At 43.5% G+C, this 24,788-nt stretch overlaps 4 protein-coding genes and 2 long non-coding RNA genes across 9 annotated transcripts; 2 read left to right on the top strand and 4 right to left on the bottom strand.

Moving 5' to 3' along the window:
• Positions 1–4,245: 4,245 nt before the first annotated feature.
• On the bottom strand, positions 4,246–7,359 carry LOC123742482 (uncharacterized). Its single transcript, XM_045717201.1, has 9 exons — positions 7,342–7,359; positions 7,132–7,206; positions 6,699–6,803; positions 6,472–6,615; positions 6,296–6,388; positions 5,259–5,759; positions 4,759–5,043; positions 4,490–4,626; positions 4,246–4,325 (listed from the first exon to the last, which is right to left on the bottom strand). Exons 3-9 carry the CDS (start codon positions 6,780–6,782, stop codon positions 4,280–4,282), a joined length of 1,290 nt encoding a protein of 429 aa, XP_045573157.1. The 5' UTR covers positions 6,783–6,803; positions 7,132–7,206; positions 7,342–7,359; the 3' UTR covers positions 4,246–4,279.
• Positions 7,360–7,529: 170 nt separating this feature from the next.
• Positions 7,530–8,060, bottom strand: LOC106599396 (uncharacterized). Its single transcript, XR_001327442.2, has 3 exons — positions 7,948–8,060; positions 7,667–7,728; positions 7,530–7,595 (listed from the first exon to the last, which is right to left on the bottom strand). It is a non-coding gene; the product is annotated as an uncharacterized lncRNA (long non-coding RNA).
• A 4,761-nt stretch (positions 8,061–12,821) lies between these two features.
• Positions 12,822–16,378, bottom strand: LOC106598693 (uncharacterized). Of its 2 annotated transcripts, XM_045717196.1 has the most exons (10): positions 16,270–16,378; positions 15,984–16,045; positions 15,838–15,912; positions 15,659–15,697; positions 15,449–15,523; positions 15,016–15,120; positions 14,789–14,932; positions 13,591–14,091; positions 13,090–13,375; positions 12,822–12,957 (listed from the first exon to the last, which is right to left on the bottom strand). In XM_045717196.1, exons 2-9 carry the CDS (start codon positions 16,035–16,037, stop codon positions 13,136–13,138), a joined length of 1,233 nt encoding a protein of 410 aa, XP_045573152.1. In that variant the 5' UTR covers positions 16,038–16,045; positions 16,270–16,378; the 3' UTR covers positions 12,822–12,957; positions 13,090–13,135. The 2 variants fall into 2 exon arrangements, with proteins under 2 accessions (XP_045573152.1, XP_045573153.1); XM_045717197.1 differs by lacking the exon at positions 15,984–16,045 and having other exon boundaries at positions 16,270–16,363.
• A 444-nt stretch (positions 16,379–16,822) lies between these two features.
• On the top strand, positions 16,823–18,676 carry LOC123742488 (rhomboid domain-containing protein 2-like). Its single transcript, XM_045717215.1, has 4 exons — positions 16,823–17,166; positions 17,382–17,660; positions 17,878–18,019; positions 18,267–18,676. The coding sequence occupies exons 2-4, from the start codon at positions 17,465–17,467 to the stop codon at positions 18,520–18,522; spliced, it is 594 nt and encodes a 197-aa protein (XP_045573171.1). The 5' UTR covers positions 16,823–17,166; positions 17,382–17,464; the 3' UTR covers positions 18,523–18,676.
• A 1,177-nt stretch (positions 18,677–19,853) lies between these two features.
• Positions 19,854–20,719, top strand: LOC123742490 (uncharacterized). The gene is made up of 2 exons (XR_006769655.1): positions 19,854–19,896; positions 20,261–20,719. It is a non-coding gene; the product is annotated as an uncharacterized lncRNA (long non-coding RNA).
• A 93-nt stretch (positions 20,720–20,812) lies between these two features.
• On the bottom strand, positions 20,813–24,711 carry LOC106603624 (uncharacterized). Of its 3 annotated transcripts, XM_045717198.1 has the most exons (11): positions 24,253–24,706; positions 23,971–24,032; positions 23,825–23,899; positions 23,646–23,684; positions 23,436–23,510; positions 23,003–23,107; positions 22,776–22,919; positions 22,600–22,692; positions 21,582–22,080; positions 21,082–21,367; positions 20,813–20,949 (listed from the first exon to the last, which is right to left on the bottom strand). In XM_045717198.1, exons 2-9 carry the CDS (start codon positions 24,022–24,024, stop codon positions 21,862–21,864), a joined length of 804 nt encoding a protein of 267 aa, XP_045573154.1. In that variant the 5' UTR covers positions 24,025–24,032; positions 24,253–24,706; the 3' UTR covers positions 20,813–20,949; positions 21,082–21,367; positions 21,582–21,861. The 3 variants fall into 3 exon arrangements, with proteins under 3 accessions (XP_045573154.1, XP_045573155.1, XP_045573156.1); XM_045717199.1 differs by lacking the exon at positions 23,971–24,032 and having other exon boundaries at positions 24,253–24,711; XM_045717200.1 differs by lacking the exon at positions 22,600–22,692 and having other exon boundaries at positions 24,253–24,705.
• Between the last annotated feature and the right edge of the window lie 77 nt (positions 24,712–24,788).

The following is a 24,788-nucleotide window of genomic DNA, read 5'->3' as shown; positions in this document are numbered from 1 at the left end:
CTTTTTTTTATAGGTCAGTACCCTGTTTAGCCTACCAGAAGTTTGAGAGGGTGAAGACTGTGGCGCCGGAGTTGAAGCCATTCAAAGATGTTTCACCATGGCACATAAACGGTAAGTGTCCCAATTCAAATTTTGCTCTGATAAGTTGTTTTGTAATGGTTTCTTTATTTGGCCACAGCAGAGTTCAATATTATAGAATGTGTGTGTGTGTCAGTATCCTTACAAATATGAAAATCTGCATACTGTATGACACAGATACGGGTAAGAATAAAGTCTACACAGACAAGTTCTGGCCTGGTTTAGATCTTATCTGTTGGAAAGATAGCAGTTTGTCTCTGTGGATGGTTTGTCCTCTGACAAATCAACTGTACATTTTGGTGTTCCTCTAGGTTCCGTTTTAGGACCTCTATTGTTTTCACTATATATTTTACTTCTTGGTGATGTCATTCGGAAACAATGTTAACTTTCACTGCTATGCGGACGATACACAGCTGTACATTTCGATGAAACATGGTGAAGCCCCAAAATTGCCCTCCCTGGAAGCCTGTGTTTCAGACATAAGGAAGTGGATGGCGGCAAATGTTCTACTTTTAAACTTGGAGAAAACAGAAATGCTAGTTCTAGGTCCCAAGAAACAAAGAGATCTTCTGTTGGATCTGACAATTAATCTTGATGGTTGTACAGTTGTCTCAAATAAAACTGTGAAGGACCTCTGCGTTACTCTGGACACTGATCTCTCTTTTGACAAACATATCAAGACTGTTTCAAGAACAGCTTTTTTCCATCTATGTAACATTACAAAAATCTGAACATTTCTGTCCAAAAATTATGCAGAAAAATGAATCCATGCTTTTGTCACTTCCAGATTAGACTACTGCAATGCTCTACTTTCAGGCAACCCGGATAAAGCACAAAATAAACTTCAGTTAGTGCTAAATACGGCTGCTAGAATCTTGACTAGAACCAAAACATTTGATCATATTACTCCAGTGCTAGCCACTCTACACTGGCTTCCTGTTAAGGCAAGGGCTGATTTTAAGGTTTTACTGCTAACCTTCAAAGCATTACATGGGCTTGCTCCTATCTATCTTTCCGATTTGGTCCTGCTGTACATACCTACACGTACGCTACGCTCACAATACGCAGGCCTCCCTATTGTCCCCAGAATTTCTAAGCAAACAGCTGGAGGCAGGGCTTTCTCCTATAGAGCTAAATTGTTACGGAATGGTCTGCCTACCCATGTGCGATACACAGACTCGGTCTCGGCCTTTAAGTCTTTATTGAAGACTCATCTCTTCAGTAGGTTCTATGATTGAATGTAGTCTGGCCCAGGGGTGTGAAAGTGAACGGAAAGGCACTGGAGCGACGAACCACCCTTGCTCTGTCTGCCTGGCCAGTTCCCCTCTCTCCACTGGGATTCTCTGCCTCTAACCCTATTACGGGGGCTGGTACTCTTCCATGCCGTCCCTTGGAGGGGTGTGTCACTTGAGTGGGTTGAGTCTATGACGTGGTCTTCCTGTACGGGTTGGTGCCCCCCTTGGGTTCGTGCCGTGGGGGAGATCTTTGTGGGCAATACTCGGCCTTGTCTCAGGATAGTAAGTTGGTGGTTGAAGAAATCCCTCTAGTGGTGTGGGGGCTGTGCTTTGTCAAAGTGGGTGGGGTTATATCCTGCCAGGTTGGCCCTGTCCTGGGGTATAGTTGAACAGGGCCACAGTGTCTCCCGACCCCTCCTGTCTCAGCCTCCAGTAATTATGCTGAAATAATTTATGTGTCGGGGGGCTATGGTCAGTCTGTTATATCTGGAGTATTTCTCCTGTCTTATCCGGTGTCCTGTGTGAATTTAAGGTAGTCCTCTAATTCTCTCTCTCTTTCTCGTTCTCTTCTCTCGGAGGACCTGAGCCCTAGGACCATGCCTCAGGACTACCTGGCCTGATGACTCCTTGCTGTCCCCAGTCCACCTGGTCATGCTGCGGCTCCAGTTTCAACGGTTTTTCCTGCGGCTATGGAACCCTGACCTGTTCACCGGACGTGCTACCTTGTCCCGGACCTGCTGTTTTCGACTCTCTCTCTCTACCGCACCTGCTGTCTCTAACTCTGAATGATCGGCTATGAAAATCCAACTGACATTTCTCCTGAGGTGCTGACCTGTTGCACCCTCGACAACCACTGTGATTATTATTATTTGACCCTGCTGGTCATCTATGAACGTTTGAACATCTTTGCCATGTACTGTTATATCTCCACCCGGCACAGCCAGAAGAGGACTGGCCATCCCTCAGAGCCTGGTTCCACCCTAGGTTTATTCCTAGGTTCCTGCCTTTCTAGGGAGTTTTTCCTAGCCACCGTGCTTCTTCATCTGCATTGCTTGCTGTTTGGGGTTTTAGGCTGGGTTTCTGTATAGCACTTTGTGACATCGGCTGATATAAAAAGGGCTTTATAAATACATTTGATTGATCTCTCTAACACTTTAAATGTTAGGAGTGGACCTCATCGAACCCTTCACGAAATCCAGGAATGGCAACAGCTGGTGTCTGACGGCGACTGATCACTTTACCAAGTGGGTGGAGGCAATACCCATTAAGGTCAGTAAAGGAAGAGTACGTGCTTAACTCTAAATTCCCTTCTGTAACCAATTAAAAAGGGTGCTTAGAACCAAAAATAGATTTTTGTTTTGTATGATACCCATCAAGGACGAGACTAGCGAGGCCAAGTCTATAGTGGACATCTTCAACACCCACGGTTCTCCTGAGGTCATTTTGAATGACTGAGGTCATGAACGCTGGAACAAGGTACGTATGTTATAGGTTATATTCTGTCAACAATGGTTTGTTATATTTATTTTTTACAATTTGTTTTTGTTTTTCCATGGTACACAATCAGATATATTTCAATATCTTGAAGTACATTGTCAATAGATATTGCTTTCCTACCCCCTCCTTCAGGTTTGGTGAATGGACCAACCAGACCCTCAAGACTGCCATGAGCAAGTCCCTTGATTGGTACCAGGAAGGGTGGGAGAACAACCTGAAGGTAATTCTCTTTGCACACAACAGCAGCATCCAGGCTGAGTATGGACGGGAGCCGCAGCTGTTGACTGAGGTAAACAATGCAATTGTATATACAATTATTGCATATACTGTAGTCTTTCAAAATTGTGATTGACTTAGTGTTTGTCTATTGCTATTTTTGCATAACGTACTTTCAGATCACTGAAACCCCACCTGACGTGGTGGAAGTTGTGGAACCAGATAAGAACACCTTCGAGTTCTACCTTCAGGCACAGACTGAGAAGGATGTGGAGGTTTTTGATCAGGTAAAAATGATTGTCCGCTGTTAATTTATTTTCTGTCCCTCCAAGAGATATGTAAGAAATGTATTTGTAATATGAAATATAATTGCATGTATTCCTGTCATCAATCAAGGTGAGACTGAACATGGACAAGGCGCAGGAGAAACAGAAGAAGAGCTACCGGAGCAGAGTGTTTACGTCTCTGCCTCCTACCCTGTTCCTTTTAACTCTGCTCTTGTTCTCCAGGAGCTAGGGGTCCTGCCCAACACCCAGACGTGGATCCACCTGATGTTCTCCATTACCAACCATCCTCCAACTTTTCATTACATCATCTATAGCTACTGTTGTCATGTTATCATTATCTGCTAAGAAAGTTCTTGCTCTATCATACTGGCCCTCTTCACTTCCCTTTGGCCAAAGAAGACCTAAGACCCCAATGCCAGACACTGCCCTGCGGCCGGTGCTGTCCTTCGGATGAGACTGTGCACACAGAGGTCCTATCTCTCTGTGGTCACTAAACATCTCATGGCACTTATGACATGAGTAGGGGTGTTGACCCTGCATCTCCTGGCTATATTTCCATGCCTGATAACTACACACTATGTAAATCCAACCCATTATCATTCGCTACCATAGTAGGCTGTATGGGAACCAATATAATTATTGGGTCTTTTTTTAATTTATTTTTTAAAGAATGGTGCATGTCTCAAAATATAACAATGAGACCAATATGTGTATTTTGCTAAACATAGTTCCTGTTTCTGAAATTAAGTTTCTCTGTGTGTTGGAGGAGTAAGCAATACTCTAAATCTCTGCGAGTGTGTGTCTGTGTGTGTGTGTGTGTGTGTGTGTGTGTGTGTGTGTGTGTGTGTGTGTGTGTGTGTGTGTGTGTGTGTGTGTGTGTGTGTGTGTGTGTGTGTGTGTGTGTGTGTGTGTGTGTGTGTGTGTGTGTGTGTGTGTGTGTTGGTTGGTTGTAGTAGTAGTTGGCCATTATTTCTTCGAACATCTCAGTTTGGGCAGCAGCCACTGGAGAAACCTGTCAATCAAACACAACAGGAGAATAAATAGTAGTTTGCCATTAAACATCAGATCGCTGCTCTTCCTCTGCTACCGCATTCAATTTCTATAATTCTCTACATCATTCTATTTCTATAAATCTCTAAAATGCCCTTGTTATGTTGCCCTCTTCTATTTCCTCACCTCTTCCTCAGACTCTTCTTTTCCTCTTTCTTGTCCTCCTTACTTTCTCCAACATTTTCCACCTGCTGCATCTTGCTGGCCTTCTCTTTCTTCACTTGCTTTTTTCCCTTGCTCTTTTTCCTTTTGACCTTCCCTTCCTAAATATTTTTGACAAGGAGATAAAGTAATATAAGCATATGGCTATTTTCTACTCTTGAGCTATGATATCTAGAGGTATGATATACTGTAGAAGGACATATGGCCAATATTCCCTTCCTGTTTCCTCTCACCTGTGGGGTCACTCCTGACATTTTCTGGAGCAGCTTCCTGCCGTTCTCACTCAGGTTGGTGATTGGGGCCAGGCGAGGGCTGCGGTGGTATGGTAAGTACTCCACAGCAGGCAAAGCAACAATGACAGAGACGGGGCTTGGAGGTGTCGGAGGCTTTGGGACATCCTTTTGGGAGGGACGGGCCACAGCAGAGGGCAGGGCCCGTAGGGCTTCAGCCAGGGTCCGGGGTCCTGAGGTCACAAGAGGAGAGAGGCCAGACACAGGACCAGAGACTTTCCCTGGGCTCTGTAAGACCAGAAACAACAAACAAACTGTCAGGACAGTGCTATGTCATACACAATCAGTAGATATACTGTAAGACTAATCTATAAATACATTAGATACATGACTACACGCAATAAGTAAGATTAATTTACAAAGCTCTGGACATAGTTCTTTTTTTCAGGCTTGAGGAGCCTGTTCTCAGCTATTCTGGTCTGCATTTCTGCCATGCTCTCTACCATTTTGGCCATCTCTCCAGTGCATTTCTTGAAGGCCACTTTCAACCTTTCCAAGTCATTCAGCCAAGTGTCCAGGTTTACTGCCTCAAGATCACGTTCACTGCAGTTTCTCTTCATCACTTGGATCAGTGCCCTCACCTCTTCGCCCATCCTCCCTTTGTCTTCCCTATTCACATCTTCATCCCTCAGTCTTTCCTCCTTCCTCCTCCCCATCCACTTCTCAATCCAGGCTCTGAAGCATCCCTCATTCTTCTGCCTCTCTTGGTTGACGTCCTGACCGTCATTGACCTTCTTCAGGCCTTCCTCCAGGTCGAGCTCTATGGAGGCCAGTTTTTTTTTAATCCTCCTCAGGCTCTCCTTGTTGGTGTTGGTCCACTGTGTCTTCTTGTCCTGCTGCTCCTTGCAGGGCCGGACAGTAGGGACCAACTCCGTCAGGCGTGATGCCTTCTTCAGGGCACTCACAGAGGCAGGGAGAAGGATGTTGGGCTTGGCCACAATAATCTGTACAGACATAGGGTCAAACCATTGAGATGTAACACACACTAGTGATGCATTAACTCATAAGCAGCAGTCCCGCGGTTATATCCACAGGGCGGCAGGTTTAGGGTCATGAAATATTATGTGGGTGGCGGTCGGGTTGAATAAAAAGAAAACAATACATGAAAAAAATCCATAAATATATCATTCTTGTGTAATTTATATCTATAGGCTATTTAGCATTTGTGCATAAACCTAAGCTGTGGGACATAACTTGGCGCATGCCAAATAGACTAGACACCAATCACCAAACACTTTTGGGAAAGGGCAGAAAAAGTTATTGTTGATCCACTGACGCAAAAAGGACAATGTCAGAGTTTAATTCAATAAGAGGAAAGCTACGAAATGGAAAGTTGAAAATAAAGAAGGGATGGCCAGAAAAGTAATGTATATAGTCGGGCGGTTGCGGATGGGTTATTAGCAATTGCGGGTGGGTTTGGTTGAACAAACAGCTGACCTGCGCACCACTAACACACAAACACACAAATGTAAGAGAATACCAGTCGAGGGTCCTTCAGTGAAGCCCCTTTTCTCTGTGGTTCCTTTGAAGGCCCAGGACTGTCCTCAGCAGAGACATCATTGCCATTATCACACTGTGTGTCACAGAGCTAGTTGGTCATAGTCCATTCTCCACATTCAGTCAAAGAGTTACTCAAATACATGGTGCAGAACATACCAGAAAGTCTGATTCATCCAAGGAGTGGAGAGACAGATTGTCGTCCTCTACCATATCCCTCACTTCAAACTTTGTCACCTTTCCATCCTCCTCATCCTTCACTATCAGCGGTGGTGTCCTCCTTTCATGATCCTCATCATCAGACTGTGTATCAGAGTCAATTAGTCTGAGACTATTCTCTTTACAGTCATATCACTCAACACATCTATGGTGTACAACTCTCTTACCTCAGATTCACAGTCAGTGAAGGAGTAGATAGAGATGTCATCAGAGTTGGAGGATGAGATGACCCCATCATAATTTCTCTCCATCAGCCGAGTCACCCTTCCAGACTGAGGAGACAGACAAAGGCATGTACTTAGGGCAGCCATAAAATACACTGGCATTGACTGCCAAGAAAATGTAGAATATTTAGGCAATCCAACATAGTTGTACAAGTAGTGAGTAATTCATGGGTCATTGAAAATGCAAGTGTATTGAAATGCAATAAATGCAACTCCCATAACATTAGGGATGGGACTAAAGACCTTCCACACTGTAGGATTCTTTAGCATTTCCAATGAATGATTGTCAATTCAACCAAGCCAACCAAAATGGCCATATGAATCAACAGATTGATCTATCTGTTGTGTCTCTATGGGAACAGCAGAGATGTCTGACCTGGCTGAGAGGCTCTGGATTGATGTCCCGTCCATCCCCAGATGTCTGTTCCTGCCCACAGCTCTCAATGATTGGCTGTGAACAGTAAAGAAAAAATGTAACACTCTTTTGCTCATTTTGGCCTTGGAAATAACTTGGAAATAAATGATGTAGCCATCAATAAATCATTTAAGTAGCTACTGTTATGTGATTGATTTGAATGTGACTTATAGGCCTTTTGTGGATCTGAGGGGTCTGCGCTGAAGTAGACTGTCAAGACAGCATTCAATTTCAAATGAGTTTAGATGGGGAGGGATATCTGCAGTTGCTTTTATTGTGATAACTGCAGTTTGTACATGGAGCATAAGTAAGGTTTATGTGTAATTGTTTTCAGGTCGGATTTGACTTACAGGCCGTGGTCTTCTGTGCACCTTACCGGTTGGCCACATCACAGAATCAGGGGTGTTCACCCTCACTGGATTCAACTGTCAACACAACACTCCATTTAAAATGTGATGACAAAGACAGAACACAAACTAAATAAATTGGTATTTACCACATAAGGGCGGCGCCTTAAAGCTCTTTTGATTCTCTCATCACTACGGTCCATCTTGCTTTCTGAGGGATACATTTTCATCAACTGATTGGAACAAAACATATCCTAACACACACACACACACACAGACAAATGGCACGCCATTCCCTATATAGTGCACTTACTTTGCTTTTTGATCTGAGCCCACTGGGGATAGGTCAAAAGTAGTACACTACAGGGTGCCATTTGGGACCTCTCCAAAGAATGTAAGAGCCTACCAGACATTCTAAACGCCAAATCACCTTGTGCAGTGCGAACGGGTCTAACCAACCGTTTCCAATCGTAGTATTCTCTGCACAGCGTCAGCTAGGGCAGACTATGCGGCAAAAGATTACCTGAAACAACCTGATTGAAAAAGAGATTGTACTGATGATATATATCAAAGCTGAACACAGTTTATGTAGCGAATTGATGCTTGGTGACGTCACAAAAGGTCTCCGCGCATAATACGTCACAAGAAAGTCGTGTATGGGACCGGACTGGTGGCATCTTCCCCCTGGTTGTAACTTATAACTGTCAAATCAAATCTATGTAGCTATCTATCTAACTCAAATGTCTGTTGAGGACTCTTTGATAATCACATTTGAGGCACATGTCAGCAGGTGGCAGTGTCTTCAAATGCAGTAGTTGATGATCTTTGCAACAGTTGAGCAACTTGAAGTTGTACATTTTTTGGGGGCTAGCAAGCTTGCCTGCCTATTTCTACAATTAATCTTCTTATAATCGCATTTTAAACCTAACCACACTGCTAATCTAATGGCCCAACCTTAAATTAAGACCAAAAAGCGTATTTTTGTTTTCATACATTTTTACGATATAGCCAATTTGTACTTTGTGGCTGTGTTATCTAGTGGGAATCTCTAGCTGGCTAGTTATCTACCCTCTGGCGTTCCGCAATATTGGAGAAAAAGTTGATTGATAATCCAAGTACTATTTTGAAAAATATGCACTGGGCATCAAAATGATCTCCCGAATAGTTTTAAAAGATGTGGTTCAGAGGTTCAAGAGTTTTACTCCTGAGTTACGGCTGGGATTGTTTCTGTCATAGTATAATTTGTTTACTGTCACTAACGTTACATATTTCGGTTTATCAGAGGATGTCTTCAGTCTTGGAACGACAGTTTTTGGCAATGGTCATGGTATGTTAGCAAGGAGGGGCTGAGTGAATCAACAATCATATGCTCGGTAGCTACTTTGATTGGGAGTGTTGTAACGTTAGCTAGCGTGCTAAAACGTATAGCTAATGTAACAGACGGTGCCAGTAGACTACAGCAGCAAGCTACAACACATCACGCCATGTTTATGTCTGTCAACCCTATCATTTAGGTTTTAATCCTTTCCTCTTCCTTTGCAGTGCACAAGCTCAATAAGGTTCCGGAGTGGCGCAGCGGTCTGAGGCACTGCATCTTAGTGCAAAAGAGGCGTCACTACAGACCCTGTTTCGAATCCAGGTTGTATCACATCTGGCTGTGATTCGGAGTCCCATAGGGCAGTGCACAATTGGGCCTGCATCGCCAGGGTAGGCCGTCATTGTAAATAAGAATTTGTTCTTAACTGACTTGTCTAGTTAAATGAAAAATATAGAATGACATACTCCTTCCACCACAAGACAGTGACCCAGCTACTCCTCAGTAATGGGGTTCTGGGGTGACATTGAGAAGAGTGTGGGCAGCACTGTTTGGTTTCTGCTTCTCTCTATCAGCACAGGGGTGTTATACTGGGTCTGCTACTGTTTGGTGCATCTGCCCAGAACCAGATGGAGGGGTTCATGCCAGTATCCCTCTCCCTTATGTATATGGCCACAGTGCACTCCCCGTATGGTTAAGGGCTTTCTTTTCGGGGTCACTGTACCCATGTTAGCCCTGCCCTGGCTGTTTCTGTTCATCACAACACTTTTGGTCCCACACACTGTCTTCCTTTGCAATGTCATGGCCATCATCGCAGGGGGGGATCTGTATCCTTACTCCAACCTCATTGTGGTTCAAAAGAAATGTGATACGCTCCTCTGCAGTATGTCACAGCTTTATAAGTGTGCTTAGTAGTGTAGTTAAGTGCTAATAGGTTATAGGTGTTGTATATGAGTCCTGCTGCTAAACATGATGTTATTTTTGTTTAGAAAAATCTTGCATCACTGCTTCACACATTCTCCTTAACTTGCACTGGTGAAACAGACGGAAAGGGCTGGCTCTCACTTCTGGACATGTCCGATGCCAGGGCATCAGTGCTGGACAAGAAGATGCCTTTCAGGCGGCTGAGGAACATTGATGTCCTGTATGTCCCTGTAGAGGCGAGAAGGAAGACAGTCCACCCACCGTGAGTACTGAGAAAGCACCAGACCCATCATTTATCAGACAAGACAAGAGGTCATTAAATAACAATTGCTGTGTGCAAGCCAGAGCACATGATGTACTACAGTATAATGAGGTGCAGTTATAATAGATGATCCTCAGCTGTAATTGAATACTGTACAGTAGGCACCTAGTGGTCCCCCATGATTAGATAGAGAATCACTGGTATATTTAAGCTCTCTGAAATCTGTCCACGTTCTCATTGATTGCAGAATCATTCCAACCCCAGGCTCCTACCCAGTCCAAGCCTACGCTCCAGTGTCTTCTACCTCCAACCTACAGGCTACCGAGACCACACCAAAGACATTTGAAGGCTGGGCCCACTCCTACTATACACAGGGGAGCCCTGTTCAGGTCTCAGGTTATTACGGACACAACCATGGATATGGCCTCAAGCTTTGGGCCAAGTTACCGACATGGTCACAAACATGGACACAGCTGCAGCCACAGCCAAGGTCATGGACATAGTCACGAACACAGCTTTGGCCATGGACTCAGTCATGGACATGCATCTGCCTCTCAAACCAGCAGTCACTGGGCTCCAGTGGCTCAACATCCACATTCTCAACATTCCCACCTCAGTCCATTGTCTGTGTCTGTCAGTGCCCCAGGGGCGGAAATCCCGGGGGGGGGGGGACGGGGGGGACACGACCCCCCCATCCTGGGAAAAATATGATTTGTCCCCCCCCAATATATCACTGTAAACATAACTATGTAATTTACATAATATTAATAATGCGCAATGAAAGCAATTGTGCTGATTATAGACACCTAATAGTGCGTTTTTAAGTTTCAAAAGATTGCGACCCCCCACCCTTTGCCTCACAATGGTTTGATCCACTGCCAGTTCCTTAGTTGGCAAGGTAACAGAGGGTTCGTGTCCACTGTCTGAAAAGCACTCAATGCACGTAACTGACGGGAGATTCATCCAGTCAATCGTGCCATAGCAATGTTTTGTTTTATGTTGGCAGGGTTCACACACACTAGCTGAATTTGCAGAGCTAGCGCGCAAATATTAACTATTAAGCTAGCTAGTACCTATTCCATTTATGTGGCGTCGTCAAAGATGGAATCTTTGCTATCGTCAATTTATTCCAAGATCAGCATGCAGATGATGTAAGTTAGTGCTTCAAAGTCCCTGTGATAAGGTTAGCGATAAACTGAAGTCCAAACTGAACAGAACTACACTCTCTTCTACCATTGTCTTAAATATATTTAATGGTCTCGTTGCAAAAGCTAAATTGTCGCAAAGGGAACTTTTATTTATTTTATTTCACCTTTATTTAACCCGGGTAGCAAAGATTATAGCAAACACCACTGAAACGGAATTGGTGCTCCCTAGCTTTGCAAATTCAGCTATTGTTGGAAGCCAGCCAATATGAAACAAACTATTAAAATTACAAAAGGTTGCAGCATATGTTGTGTAAATGGTGAACTCATACAGCTGTCAACTCTTGTCATTTTAATCCGTTTCACATTTGCTAGCTACCTTTTAGATCGAAGCCCAAATAGAATGATAGAAGATAAGATGATAGAAGCCCATCTCCTACTGTAAATAACCTACACGCTGTGTGTGTGTGTAGCCAGCCAGCCAGGTAGAAAAATGGCAGAAAAATAAAAAAGACGGACATCAGAGTATTTTTCAGTACACCAAAACGCAAAGTAAGAACCCTAGTAGCCTAATATCTCAAAGACTAGTTGATAAAATGTTCATAAGAAAGAAATCAAATTCTAATGGAAATGTTTCACAATGATGTCATTAGGCAGAGCAGGCAACAGATGGCACACAGACAGCAGAGTTGGGGACAGATATGCAGGGACAGACTGGCAGAGACAGGGAGTCTCAGGTAAGTTTGTTGAGTCTTTGTTTGGCAACATTATGAAAGGTTCTCCATTTTTTTACTTGTAAAATAGGAACATAATTGGAAAATGCCATGGATGCCCCCACTCTCAACTTTAACAAATCTTAGTTCAGTCACCAGTTTAAGGCAATGGTATTGCTGTTGTGATTAGTTGTGTAGTTTTGGGTACCGGTAGTTAGGAGTACGGCAAACACCTTATTTCTTTGGTTCCTCAATATACATTTACCATATTACAATGTAGGCTATGTGTTACAGCACTACTTTTGGTGTCCCCCTCAGGATTTGCTCTTGAGAAAATTTCATGTAATTGTCCCCTCCAAAGTTGATATCAGATTTTCGCCCCTGCAGTGCCCCCCAGAGTTTCACAGCAAACATGCCGGAGTCACTGCCAGAATCTGTGACGGTTCATCCAGGAGCACCTGTGTCTTCACTGACAGATTGATGACTTCAATCAGTAACACCAAAACTCGCTATAGCTCGATTGAAATTCAAAGGCAATGTTCTCGAAGACTGGAAATTACCTTTACATTTCAAGCGCGCTATTTTCAGCAATCACAATCCTTGTAAAAACGTCAACTCATGGTATAACTAATAACGTTTTTTTACATTTTATTATGTCAGTGTGGTTATAAGCCGCTATAGCTCTGAAGTTCGAGTGTGTGTGTGTGTGTGTGTGTGTGTTGTAGTAGTAGGCCATTATTTCTTCGAACATCTCAGTTTGGGCAGCAGCCACTGGAGAAACCTGTCAATCAAACACAACAGGAGAATAAATAGTAGTTTGCCATTAAACATCAGATCGCTGCTCTTCCTCTGCTACCGCATTCAATTTCTATAATTCTCTACATCATTCTATTTCTATAAATCTCTAAAATGCCCTTGTTATGTTGCCCTCTTCTATTTCCTCACCTCTTCCTCAGACTCTTCTTTTCCTCTTTCTTGTCCTCCTTACTTTCTCCAACATTTTCCACCTGCTGCATCTTGCTGGCCTTCTCTTTCTTCACTTGCTTTTTTCCCTTGCTCTTTTCCTTTTGACCTTCCCTTCCTAAATATTTTTGACAAGGAGATAAAGTAATATAAGCATATGGCTATTTTCTACTCTTGAGCTATGATATCTAGAGGTATGATATACTGTAGAAGGACATATGGCCAATATTCCCTTCCTGTTTCCTCTCACCTGTGGGGTCACTCCTGACATTTTCTGGAGCAGCTTCCTGCCGTTCTCACTCAGGTTGGTGATTGGGGCCAGGCGAGGGCTGCGGTGGTATGGTAAGTACTCCACAGCAGGCAAAGCAACAATGACAGAGACGGGGCTTGGAGGTGTCGGAGGCTTTGGGACATCCTTTTGGGAGGGACGGGCCACAGCAGAGGGCAGGGCCCGTAGGGGCTTCAGCCAGGGTCCGGGGTCCTGAGGTCACAAGAGGAGAGAGGCCAGACACAGGACCAGAGACTTTCCCTGGGCTCTGTAAGACCAGAAACAACAAACAAACTGTCAGGACAGTGCTATGTCATACACAATCAGTAGATATACTGTAAGACTAATCTATAAATACATTAGATACATGACTACACGCAATAAGTAAGATTAATTTACAAAGCTCTGGACATAGTTCTTTTTTTCAGGCTTGAGGAGCCTGTTCTCAGCTATTCTGGTCTGCATTTCTGCCATGCTCTCTACCATTTTGGCCATCTCTCCAGTGCATTTCTTGAAGGCCACTTTCAACCTTTCCAAGTCATTCAGCCAAGTGTCCAGGTTTACTGCCTCAAGATCACGTTCACTGCAGTTTCTCTTCATCACTTGGATCAGTGCCCTCACCTCTTCGCCCATCCTCCCTTTGTCTTCCCTATTCACATCTTCATCCCTCAGTCTTTCCTCCTTCCTCCTCCCCATCCACTTCTCAATCCAGGCTCTGAAGCATCCCTCATTCTTCTGCCTCTCTTGGTTGACGTCCTGACCGTCATTGACCTTCTTCAGGCCTTCCTCCAGGTCGAGCTCTATGGAGGCCAGTTTTTTTTTAATCCTCCTCAGGCTCTCCTTGTTGGTGTTGGTCCACTGTGTCTTCTTGTCCTGCTGCTCCTTGCAGGGCCGGACAGTAGGGACCAACTCCGTCAGGCGTGATGCCTTCTTCAGGGCACTCACAGAGGCAGGGAGAAGGATGTTGGGCTTGGCCACAATAATCTGTACAGACATAGGGTCAAACCATTGAGATGTAACACACACTAGTGATGCATTAACTCATAAGCAGCAGTCCCGCGGTTATATCCACAGGGCGGCAGGTTTAGGGTCATGAAATATTATGTGTAATATAAAGAAAACAATACATGAAAAAAATCCATAAATATATCATTCTTGTGTAATTTAAATCTATAGGCTATTTAGCATTTGTGCATAAACCTAAGCTGTGGGACATAACTTGGCGCATGCCAAATAGACTAGACACCAATCACCAAACACTTTTGGGAAAGGGCAGAAAAAGTTATTGTTGATCCACTGACGCAAAAAGGACAATGTCAGAGTTTAATTCAATAAGAGGAAAGCTACGAAATGGAAAGTTGAAAATAAAGAAGGGATGGCCAGAAAAGTAATGTATATAGTCGGGCGGTTGCGGATGGGTTATTAGCAATTGCGGGTGGGTTTGGTTGAACAAACAGCTGACCTGCGCACCACTAACACACAAACACACAAATGTAAGAGAATACCAGTCGAGGGTCCTTCAGTGAAGCCCCTTTTCTCTGTGGTTCCTTTGAAGGCCCAGGACTGTCCTCAGCAGAGGCATCATTGCCATTATCACACTGTGTGTCAGAGAGCTAGTTGGTCATAGTCCATTCTCCACATTCAGTCAAAGAGTTACTCAAATACATGGTGCAGAACATACCAGAAAGTCTGATTCATCCAAGGAGTGGAGAGACAGATTGTCGTCCTCTACCATATCCCTCACTTCAAACTTTGTCACCTTTCCATCCTCCTCATCCTTCACTATCAGCGGTGGTGTCCTCCTTTCATGATCCTCATCATCAGACTGTGTATCAGAGTCAATTAGTCTGAGACTATTCTCTTTACAGTCATATCACTCAACACATCTATGGTGTACAACTCTCTTACCTCAGATTCACAGTCAGTGAAGGAGTAAATAGAGATGTCATCAGAGTTGGAGGATGAGATGACCCCATCATAATTTCTCTCCATCAGCCGAGTCACCCTTCCAGACTGAGGAGACAGACAAAGGCATGTACTTAGGGCAGCCATAAAATACACTGGCATTGACTGCCAAGAAAATGTAGAATATTTAGGCAATCCAACATAGTTGTACAAGTAGTGAGTAATTCATGGGTCATTGAAAATGCAAGTGTATTGAAATGCAATAAATGCAACTCCCATAACATTAGGGATGGGACTAAAGACCTTCCACACTGTAGGATTCTTTAGCATTTCCAATGAATGATTGTCAATTCAACCAAGCCAACCAAAATGGCCATATGAATCAACAGATTGATCTATCTGTTGTGTCTCTATGGGAACAGCAGAGATGTCTGACCTGGCTGAGAGGCTCTGGATTGATGTCCCGTCCATCCCCAGATGTCTGTTCCTGCCCACAGCTCTCAATGATTGGCTGTGAACAGTAAAGAAAGAATGTAACACTCTTTTGCTCATTTTGGCCTTGGAAATAACTTGGAAATAAATGATGTAGCCATCAATAAATCATTTAAGTAGCTACTGTTATGTGATTGATTTGAATGTGACTTACAGGCCTTTTGTGGATCTGAGGGGTCTGCGCTGAAGTAGACTGTCAAGACAGCATTCAATTTCAAATGAGTTTAGATGGGGAGGGATATCTGCAGTTGCTTTTATTGTGATAACTGCAGTTTGTACATGGAGCATAAGTAAGGTTTATGTGTAATTGTTTTCAGGTCGGATTTGACTTACAGGCCTTGGTCTTCTGTGCACCTTACCGGTTGGCCACATCACAGAATCAGGGGTGTTCACCCTCACTGGATTCAACTGTCAACACAACACTCCATTTAAAATGTGATGACAAAGACAGAACACAAACTAAATAAATTGGTATTTACCACATAAGGGCGGCGCCTTAAAGCTCTTTTGATTCTCTCATCACTACGGTCCATCTTGCTTTCTGAGGGATACATTTTCATCAACTGATTGGAACAAAACATATCCTAACACACACACACACACACAGACAAATGGCACGCCATTCCCTATATAGTGCACTTACTTTGACTTGTGGTTTGATCTGAGCCCACTGGGGATAGGTCAAAAGTAGTACACTACAGGGTGCCATTTGGGACCTCTCCAAAGAATGTAAGAGCCTACCAGACATTCTAAACGCCAAATCACCTTGTGCAGTGCGAACGGGTCTAACCAACCGTTTCCAATCGTAGTATTCTCTGCACAGCGTCAGCTAGGGCAGACTATTCGGCAAAAGATTACCTGAAACAACCTGATTGAAAAAGAGATTGTACTGATGATATATATCAAAGCTGAACACAGTTTATGTAGCGAATTGATGCTTGGTGACGTCACAAAAGGTCTCCGCGCATAATACGTCACAAGAAAGTCGTGTATGGGACCGGACTGGTGGCATCTTCCCCCTGGTTGTAACTTATAACTGTCAAATCAAATCTATGTAGCTATCTATCTAACTCAAATGTCTGTTGAGGACTCTTTGATAATCACATTTGAGGCACATGTCAGCAGGTGGCAGTGTCTTCAAATGCAGTAGTTGATGATCTGTGCAACAGTTGAGCAACTTGAAGTTGTACATTTTTTGGGGGCTAGCAAGCTTGCCTGCCTATTTCTACAATTCATCTTCTTATAATCGCATTTTAAACCTAACCACACTGCTAATCTAATGGCCCAACCTTAAATTAAGACCAAAAAGCGTATTTTTGTTTTCATACATTTTTACGATATAGCCAATTTGTACTTTGTGGCTGTGTTATCTAGTGGGAATCTCTAGCTGGCTAGTTATCTACCCTCTGGCGTTCCGCAATATTGGAGAAAAAGTTGATTGATAATCCAAGTACTATTTTGAAAAATATGCACTGGGCATCAAAATGATCTCCCGAATAGTTTTAAAAGATGTGGTTCAGAGGTTCAAGAGTTTTACTCCTGAGTTACGGCTGGGATTGTTTCTGTCATAGTATAATTTGTTTACTGTCACTAACGTTACATATTTCGGTTTATCAGAGGATGTCTTCAGTCTTGGAACGACAGTTTTTGGCAATGGTCATGGTATGTTAGCAAGGAGGGGCTGAGTGAATCAACAATCATATGCTCGGTAGCTACTTTGATTGGGAGTGTTGTAACGTTAGCTAGCGTGCTAAAACGTATAGCTAATGTAACAGACGGTGCCAGTAGACTACAGCAGCAAGCTACAACACATCACGCCATGTTTATGTCTGTCAACCCTATCATTTAGGTTTTAATCCTTTCCTCTTCCTTTGCAGTGCACAAGCTCAATAAGGTTCCGGAGTGGCGCAGCGGTCTTATACTGGGTCTGCTACTGTTTGGTGCATCTGCCCAGAACCAGATGGAGGGGTTCATGCCAGTATCCCTCTCCCTTATGTATATGGCCACAGTGCACTCCCGTATGGTTAAGGGCTTTCTTTTCGGGGTCACTGTACCCATGTTAGCCCTGCCCTGGATGTTTCTGTTCATCATAACACTTTTGGTCCCACACACTGTCTTCCTTTGCAATGTCATGGCCATCATCGCAGGGGGGATCTGTATCCTTACTCCAACCTCATTGTGGTTCAAAATAAATGTGATACGCTCCTCTGCAGTATGTCACAGCTTTATAAGTGTGCTTAGTAGTGTAGTTAAGTGCTAATAGGTTATAGGTGTTGTATATGAGTCCTGCTGCTAAACATGATGTTATTTTTGTTTAGAAAAATCTTGCATCACTGCTTCACACATTCTCCTTAACTTGCACTGGTGAAACAGACGGAAAGGGCTGGCTCTCACTTCTGGACATGTCCGATGCCAGGGCATCAGTGCTGGACAAGAAGATGCCTTTCAGGCGGCTGAGGAACATTGATGTCCTGTATGTCCCTGTAGAGGCGAGAAGGAAGACAGTCCACCCACCGTGAGTACTGAGAAAGCACCAGACCCATCATTTATCAGACAAGACAAGAGGTCATTAAATAACAATTGCTGTGTGCAAGCCAGAGCACATGATGTACTACAGTATAATGAGGTGCAGTTATAATAGATGATCCTCAGCTGTAATTGAATACTGTACAGTAGGCACCTAGTGGTCCCCCATGATTAGATAGAGAATCACTGGTATATTTAAGCTCTCTGAAATCTGTCCACGTTCTCATTGATTGCAGAATCATTCCAACCCCAGGCTCCTACCCAGTCCAAGCCTACGCTCCAGTGTCTTCTACCTCCAACCTACAGGCTACCGAGACCACACCAAAGACATTTGAAGGCTGGGCCCACTCCTACTATACACAGGGGAGCCCTGTTCAGGTCTCAGGTTATTACGGACACAACCATGGATATGGCCTCAAGCTTTGGGCCAAGTTACGGACATGGTCACAAACATGGACACAGCTGCAGCCACAGCCAAGGTCATGGACATAGTCACGAACACAGCTTTGGCCATGGACTCAGTCATGGACATGCATCTGCCTCTCAAACCAGCAGTCACTGGGCTCCAGTGGCTCAACATCCACATTCTCAACATTCCCACCTCAGTCCATTGTCTGTGTCTGTCAGTGCCCCAGGGGCGGAAATCCCGGGGGGGGACGGGGGGACACGACCCCCCCATCCTGGGAAAAATATGATTTGTCCCCCCCAATATATCACTGTAAACATAACTATGTAATTTACATAATATTAATAATGCGCAATGAAAGCAATTGTGCTGATTATAGACACCTAATAGTGCGTTTTTAAGTTTCAAAAGATTGCGACCCCCCACCCTTTGCCTCACAATGGTTTGATCCACTGCCAGTTCCTTAGTTGGCAAGGTAACAGAGGGTTCGTGTCCACTGTCTGAAAAGCACTCAATGCACGTAACTGACGGGAGATTCATCCAGTCAATCGTGCCATAGCAATGTTTTGTTTTATGTTGGCAGGGTTCACACACACACTAGCTGAATTTGCAGAGCTAGCGCGCAAATATTAACTATTAAGCTAGCTAGTACCTATTCCATTTATGTGGCGTCGTCAAAGATGGAATCTTTGCTATCGTCAATTTATTCCAAGATCAGCATGCAGATGATGTAAGTTAGTGCTTCAAAGTCCCTGTGATAAGGTTAGCGATAAACTGAAGTCCAAACTGAACAGAACTACACTCTCTTCTACCATTGTCTTAAATATATTTAATGGTCTCGTTGCAAAAGCTAAATTGTCGCAAAGGGAACTTTTATTTATTTTATTTCACCTTTATTTAACCCGGGTAGCAAAGATTATAGCAAACACCACTGAAACGGAATTGGTGCTCCCTAGCTTTGCAAATTCAGCTATTGTTGGAAGCCAGCCAATATGAAACAAACTATTAAAATTACAAAAGGTTGCAGCATATGTTGTGTAAATGGTGAACTCATACAGCTGTCAACTCTTGTCATTTTAATCCGTTTCACATTTGCTAGCTACCTTTTAGATCGAAGCCCAAATAGAATGATAGAAGATAAGATGATAGAAGCCCATCTCCTACTGTAAATAACCTACACGCTGTGTGTGTGTGTAGCCAGCCAGCCAGGTAGAAAAATGGCAGAAAAATAAAAAGACGGACATCAGAGTATTTTTCAGTACACCAAAACGCAAAGTAAGAACCCTAGTAGCCTAATATCTCAAAGACTAGTTGATAAAATGTTCATAAGAAAGAAATCAAATTCTAATGGAAATGTTTCACAATGATGTCATTAGGCAGAGCAGGCAACAGATGGCACACAGACAGCAGAGTTGGGGACAGATATGCAGGGACAGACTGGCAGAGACAGGGAGTCTCAGGTAAGTTTGTTGAGTCTTTGTTTGGCAACATTATGAAAGGTTCTCCATTTTTTTAACTTGTAAAATAGGAACATAATTGGAAAATGCCATGGATGCCCCCACTCTCAACTTTAACAAATCTTAGTTCAGTCACCAGTTTAAGGCAATGGTATTGCTGTTGTGATTAGTTGTGTAGTTTTGGGTACCGGTAGTTAGGAGTACGGCAAACACCTTATTTCTTTGGTTCCTCAATATACATTTACCATATTACAATGTAGGCTATGTGTTACAGCACTACTTTTGGTGTCCCCCTCAGGATTTGCTCTTGAGAAAATTTCATGTAATTGTCCCCTCCAAAGTTGATATCAGATTTTCGCCCCTGCAGTGCCCCCCAGAGTTTCACAGCAAACATGCCGGAGTCACTGCCAGAATCTGTGACGGTTCATCCAGGAGCACCTGTGTCTTCACTGACAGATTGATGACTTCAATCAGTAACACCAAAACTCGCTATAGCTCGATTGAAATTCAAAGGCAATGTTCTCGAAGACTGGAAATTACCTTTACATTTCAAGCGCGCTATTTTCAGCAATCACAATCCTTGTAAAAACGTCAACTCATGGTATAACTAATAACGTTTTTTTACATTTTATTATGTCAGTGTGGTTATAAGCCGCTATAGCTCTGAAGTTCGAGTGTGTGTGTGTGTGTGTGTTGTAGTAGTAGGCCATTATTTCTTCGAACATCTCAGTTTGGGCAGCAGCCACTGGAGAAACCTGTCAATCAAACACAACAGGAGAATAAATAGTAGTTTGCCATTAAACATCAGATCGCTGCTCTTCCTCTGCTACCGCATTCAATTTCTATAATTCTCTACATCATTCTATTTCTATAAATCTCTAAAATGCCCTTGTTATGTTGCCCTCTTCTATTTCCTCACCTCTTCCTCAGACTCTTCTTTTCCTCTTTCTTGTCCTCCTTACTTTCTCCAACATTTTCCACCTGCTGCATCTTGCTGGCCTTCTCTTTCTTCACTTGCTTTTTTCCCTTGCTCTTTTTCCTTTTGACCTTCCCTTCCTAAATATTTTTGACAAGGAGATAAAGTAATATAAGCATATGGCTATTTTCTACTCTTGAGCTATGATATCTAGAGGTATGATATACTGTAGAAGGACATATGGCCAATATTCCCTTCCTGTTTCCTCTCACCTGTGGGGTCACTCCTGACATTTTCTGGAGCAGCTTCCTGCCGTTCTCACTCAGGTTGGTGATTGGGGCCAGGCGAGGGCTGCGGTGGTATGGTAAGTACTCCACAGCAGGCAAAGCAACAATGACAGAGACGGGGCTTGGAGGTGTCGGAGGCTTTGGGACATCCTTTTGGGAGGGACGGGCCACAGCAGAGGGCAGGGCCCGTAGGGGCTTCAGCCAGGGTCCGGGGTCCTGAGGTCACAAGAGGAGAGAGGCCAGACACAGGACCAGAGACTTTCCCTGGGCTCTGTAAGACCAGAAACAACAAACAAACTGTCAGGACAGTGCTATGTCATACACAATCAGTAGATATACTGTAAGACTAATCTATAAATACATTAGATACATGACTACACGCAATAAGTAAGATTAATTTACAAAGCTCTGGACATAGTTCTTTTTTCAGGCTTGAGGAGCCTGTTCTCAGCTATTCTGGTCTGCATTTCTGCCATGCTCTCTACCATTTTGGCCATCTCTCCAGTGCATTTCTTGAAGGCCACTTTCAACCTTTCCAAGTCATTCAGCCAAGTGTCCAGGTTTACTGCCTCAAGATCACGTTCACTGCAGTTTCTCTTCATCACTTGGATCAGTGCCCTCACCTCTTCGCCCATCCTCCCTTTGTCTTCCCTATTCACATCTTCATCCCTCAGTCTTTCCTCCTTCCTCCTCCCCATCCACTTCTCAATCCAGGCTCTGAAGCATCCCTCATTCTTCTGCCTCTCTTGGTTGACGTCCTGACCGTCATTGACCTTCTTCAGGCCTTCCTCCAGGTCGAGCTCTATGGAGGCCAGTTTTTTTAATCCTCCTCAGGCTCTCCTTGTTGGTGTTGGTCCACTGTGTCTTCTTGTCCTGCTGCTCCTTGCAGGGCCGGACAGTAGGGACCAACTCCGTCAGGCGTGATGCCTTCTTCAGGGCACTCACAGAGGCAGGGAGAAGGATGTTGGGCTTGGCCACAATAATCTGTACAGACATAGGGTCAAACCATTGAGATGTAACACACACTAGTGATGCATTAACTCATAAGCAGCAGTCCCGCGGTTATATCCACAGGGCGGCAGGTTTAGGGTCATGAAATATTATGTGTAATATAAAGAAAACAATACATGAAAAAAAATCCATAAATATATCATTCTTGTGTAATTTAAATCTATAGGCTATTTAGCATTTGTGCATAAACCTAAGCTGTGGGACATAACTTGGCGCATGCCAAATAGACTAGACACCAATCACCAAACACTTTTGGGAAAGGGCAGAAAAAGTTATTGTTGATCCACTGACGCAAAAGGACAATGTCAGAGTTTAATTCAATAAGAGGAAAGCTACGAAATGGAAAGTTGAAAATAAAGAAGGGATGGCCAGAAAAGTAATGTATATAGTCGGGCGGTTGCGGATGGGTTATTAGCAATTGCGGGTGGGTTTGGTTGAACAAACAGCTGACCTGCGCACCACTAACACAAACACACAAATGTAAGAGAATACCAGTCGAGGGTCCTTCAGTGAAGCCCCTTTTCTCTGTGGTTCCTTTGAAGGCCCAGGACTGTCCTCAGCAGAGGCATCATTGCCATTATCACACTGTGTGTCAGAGAGCTAGTTGGTCATAGTCCATTCTCCACATTCAGTCAAAGAGTTACTCAAATACATGGTGCAGAACATACCAGAAAGTCTGATTCATCCAAGGAGTGGAGAGACAGATTGTCGTCCTCTACCATATCCCTCACTTCAAACTTTGTCACCTTTCCATCCTCCTCATCCTTCACTATCAGCGGTGGTGTCCTCCTTTCATGATCCTCATCATCAGACTGTGTATCAGAGTCAATTAGTCTGAGACTATTCTCTTTACAGTCATATCACTCAACACATCTATGGTGTACAACTCTCTTACCTCAGATTCACAGTCAGTGAAGGAGTAAATAGAGATGTCATCAGAGTTGGAGGATGAGATGACCCCATCATAATTTCTCTCCATCAGCCGAGTCACCCTTCCAGACTGAGGAGACAGACAAAGGCATGTACTTAGGGCAGCCATAAAATACACTGGCATTGACTGCCAAGAAAATGTAGAATATTTAGGCAATCCAACATAGTTGTACAAGTAGTGAGTAATTCATGGGTCATTGAAAATGCAAGTGTATTGAAATGCAATAAATGCAACTCCCATAACATTAGGGATGGGACTAAAGACCTTCCACACTGTAGGATTCTTTAGCATTTCCAATGAATGATTGTCAATTCAACCAAGCCAACCAAAATGGCCATATGAATCAACAGATTGATCTATCTGTTGTGTCTCTATGGGAACAGCAGAGATGTCTGACCTGGCTGAGAGGCTCTGGATTGATGTCCCGTCCATCCCCAGATGTCTGTTCCTGCCCACAGCTCTCAATGATTGGCTGTGAACAGTAAAGAAAGAATGTAACACTCTTTTGCTCATTTTGGCCTTGGAAATAACTTGGAAATAAATGATGTAGCCATCAATAAATCATTTAAGTAGCTACTGTTATGTGATTGATTTGAATGTGACTTACAGGCCTTTTGTGGATCTGAGGGGTCTGCGCTGAAGTAGACTGTCAAGACAGCATTCAATTTCAAATGAGTTTAGATGGGGAGGGATATCTGCAGTTGCTTTTATTGTGATAACTGCAGTTTGTACATGGAGCATAAGTAAGGTTTATGTGTAATTGTTTTCAGGTCGGATTTGACTTACAGGCCTTGGTCTTCTGTGCACCTTACCGGTTGGCCACATCACAGAATCAGGGGTGTTCACCCTCACTGGATTCAACTGTCAACACAACACTCCATTTAAAATGTGATGACAAAGACAGAACACAAACTAAATAAATTGGTATTTACCACATAAGGGCGGCGCCTTAAAGCTCTTTTGATTCTCTCATCACTACGGTCCATCTTGCTTTCTGAGGGATACATTTTCATCAACTGATTGGAACAAAACATATCCTAACACACACACACACACACACACACACAGACAAATGGCACGCCATTCCCTATATAGTGCACTTATTTTGATCTGAGCCCACTGGGGATAGGTCAAAAGTAGTACACTACAGGGTGCCATTTGGGACCTCTCCAAAGAATGTAAGAGCCTACCAGACATTCTAAACGCCAAATCACCTTGTGCAGTGCGAACGGGTCTAACCAACCGTTTCCAATCGTAGTATTCTCTGCACAGCGTCAGCTAGGGCAGACTATGCGGCAAAAGATTACCTGAAACAACCTGATTGAAAAAAGAGATTGTACTGATGATATATATCAAAGCTGAACACAGTTTATGTAGCGAATTGATGCTTGGTGACGTCACAAAAGGTCTCCGCGCATAATACGTCACAAGAAAGTCGTGTATGGGACCGGACTGGTGGCATCTTCCCCCTGGTTGTAACTTATAACTGTCAAATCAAATCTATGTAGCTATCTATCTAACTCAAATGTCTGTTGAGGACTCTTTGATAATCACATTTGAGGCACATGTCAGCAGGTGGCAGTGTCTTCAAATGCAGTAGTTGATGATCTGTGCAACAGTTGAGCAACTTGAAGTTGTACATTTTTTGGGGGCTAGCAAGCTTGCCTGCCTATTTCTACAATTCATCTTCTTATAATCGCATTTTAAACCTAACCACACTGCTAATCTAATGGCCCAACCTTAAATTAAG

The sequence above is a fragment of the Salmo salar genome, chromosome ssa04 (assembly GCF_905237065.1).
Source record: "Salmo salar chromosome ssa04, Ssal_v3.1, whole genome shotgun sequence".
Classification (NCBI taxonomy): Eukaryota; Metazoa; Chordata; class Actinopteri; order Salmoniformes; family Salmonidae; genus Salmo; species Salmo salar.
This window is presented reverse-complemented; position numbering and strand designations above follow the sequence as displayed.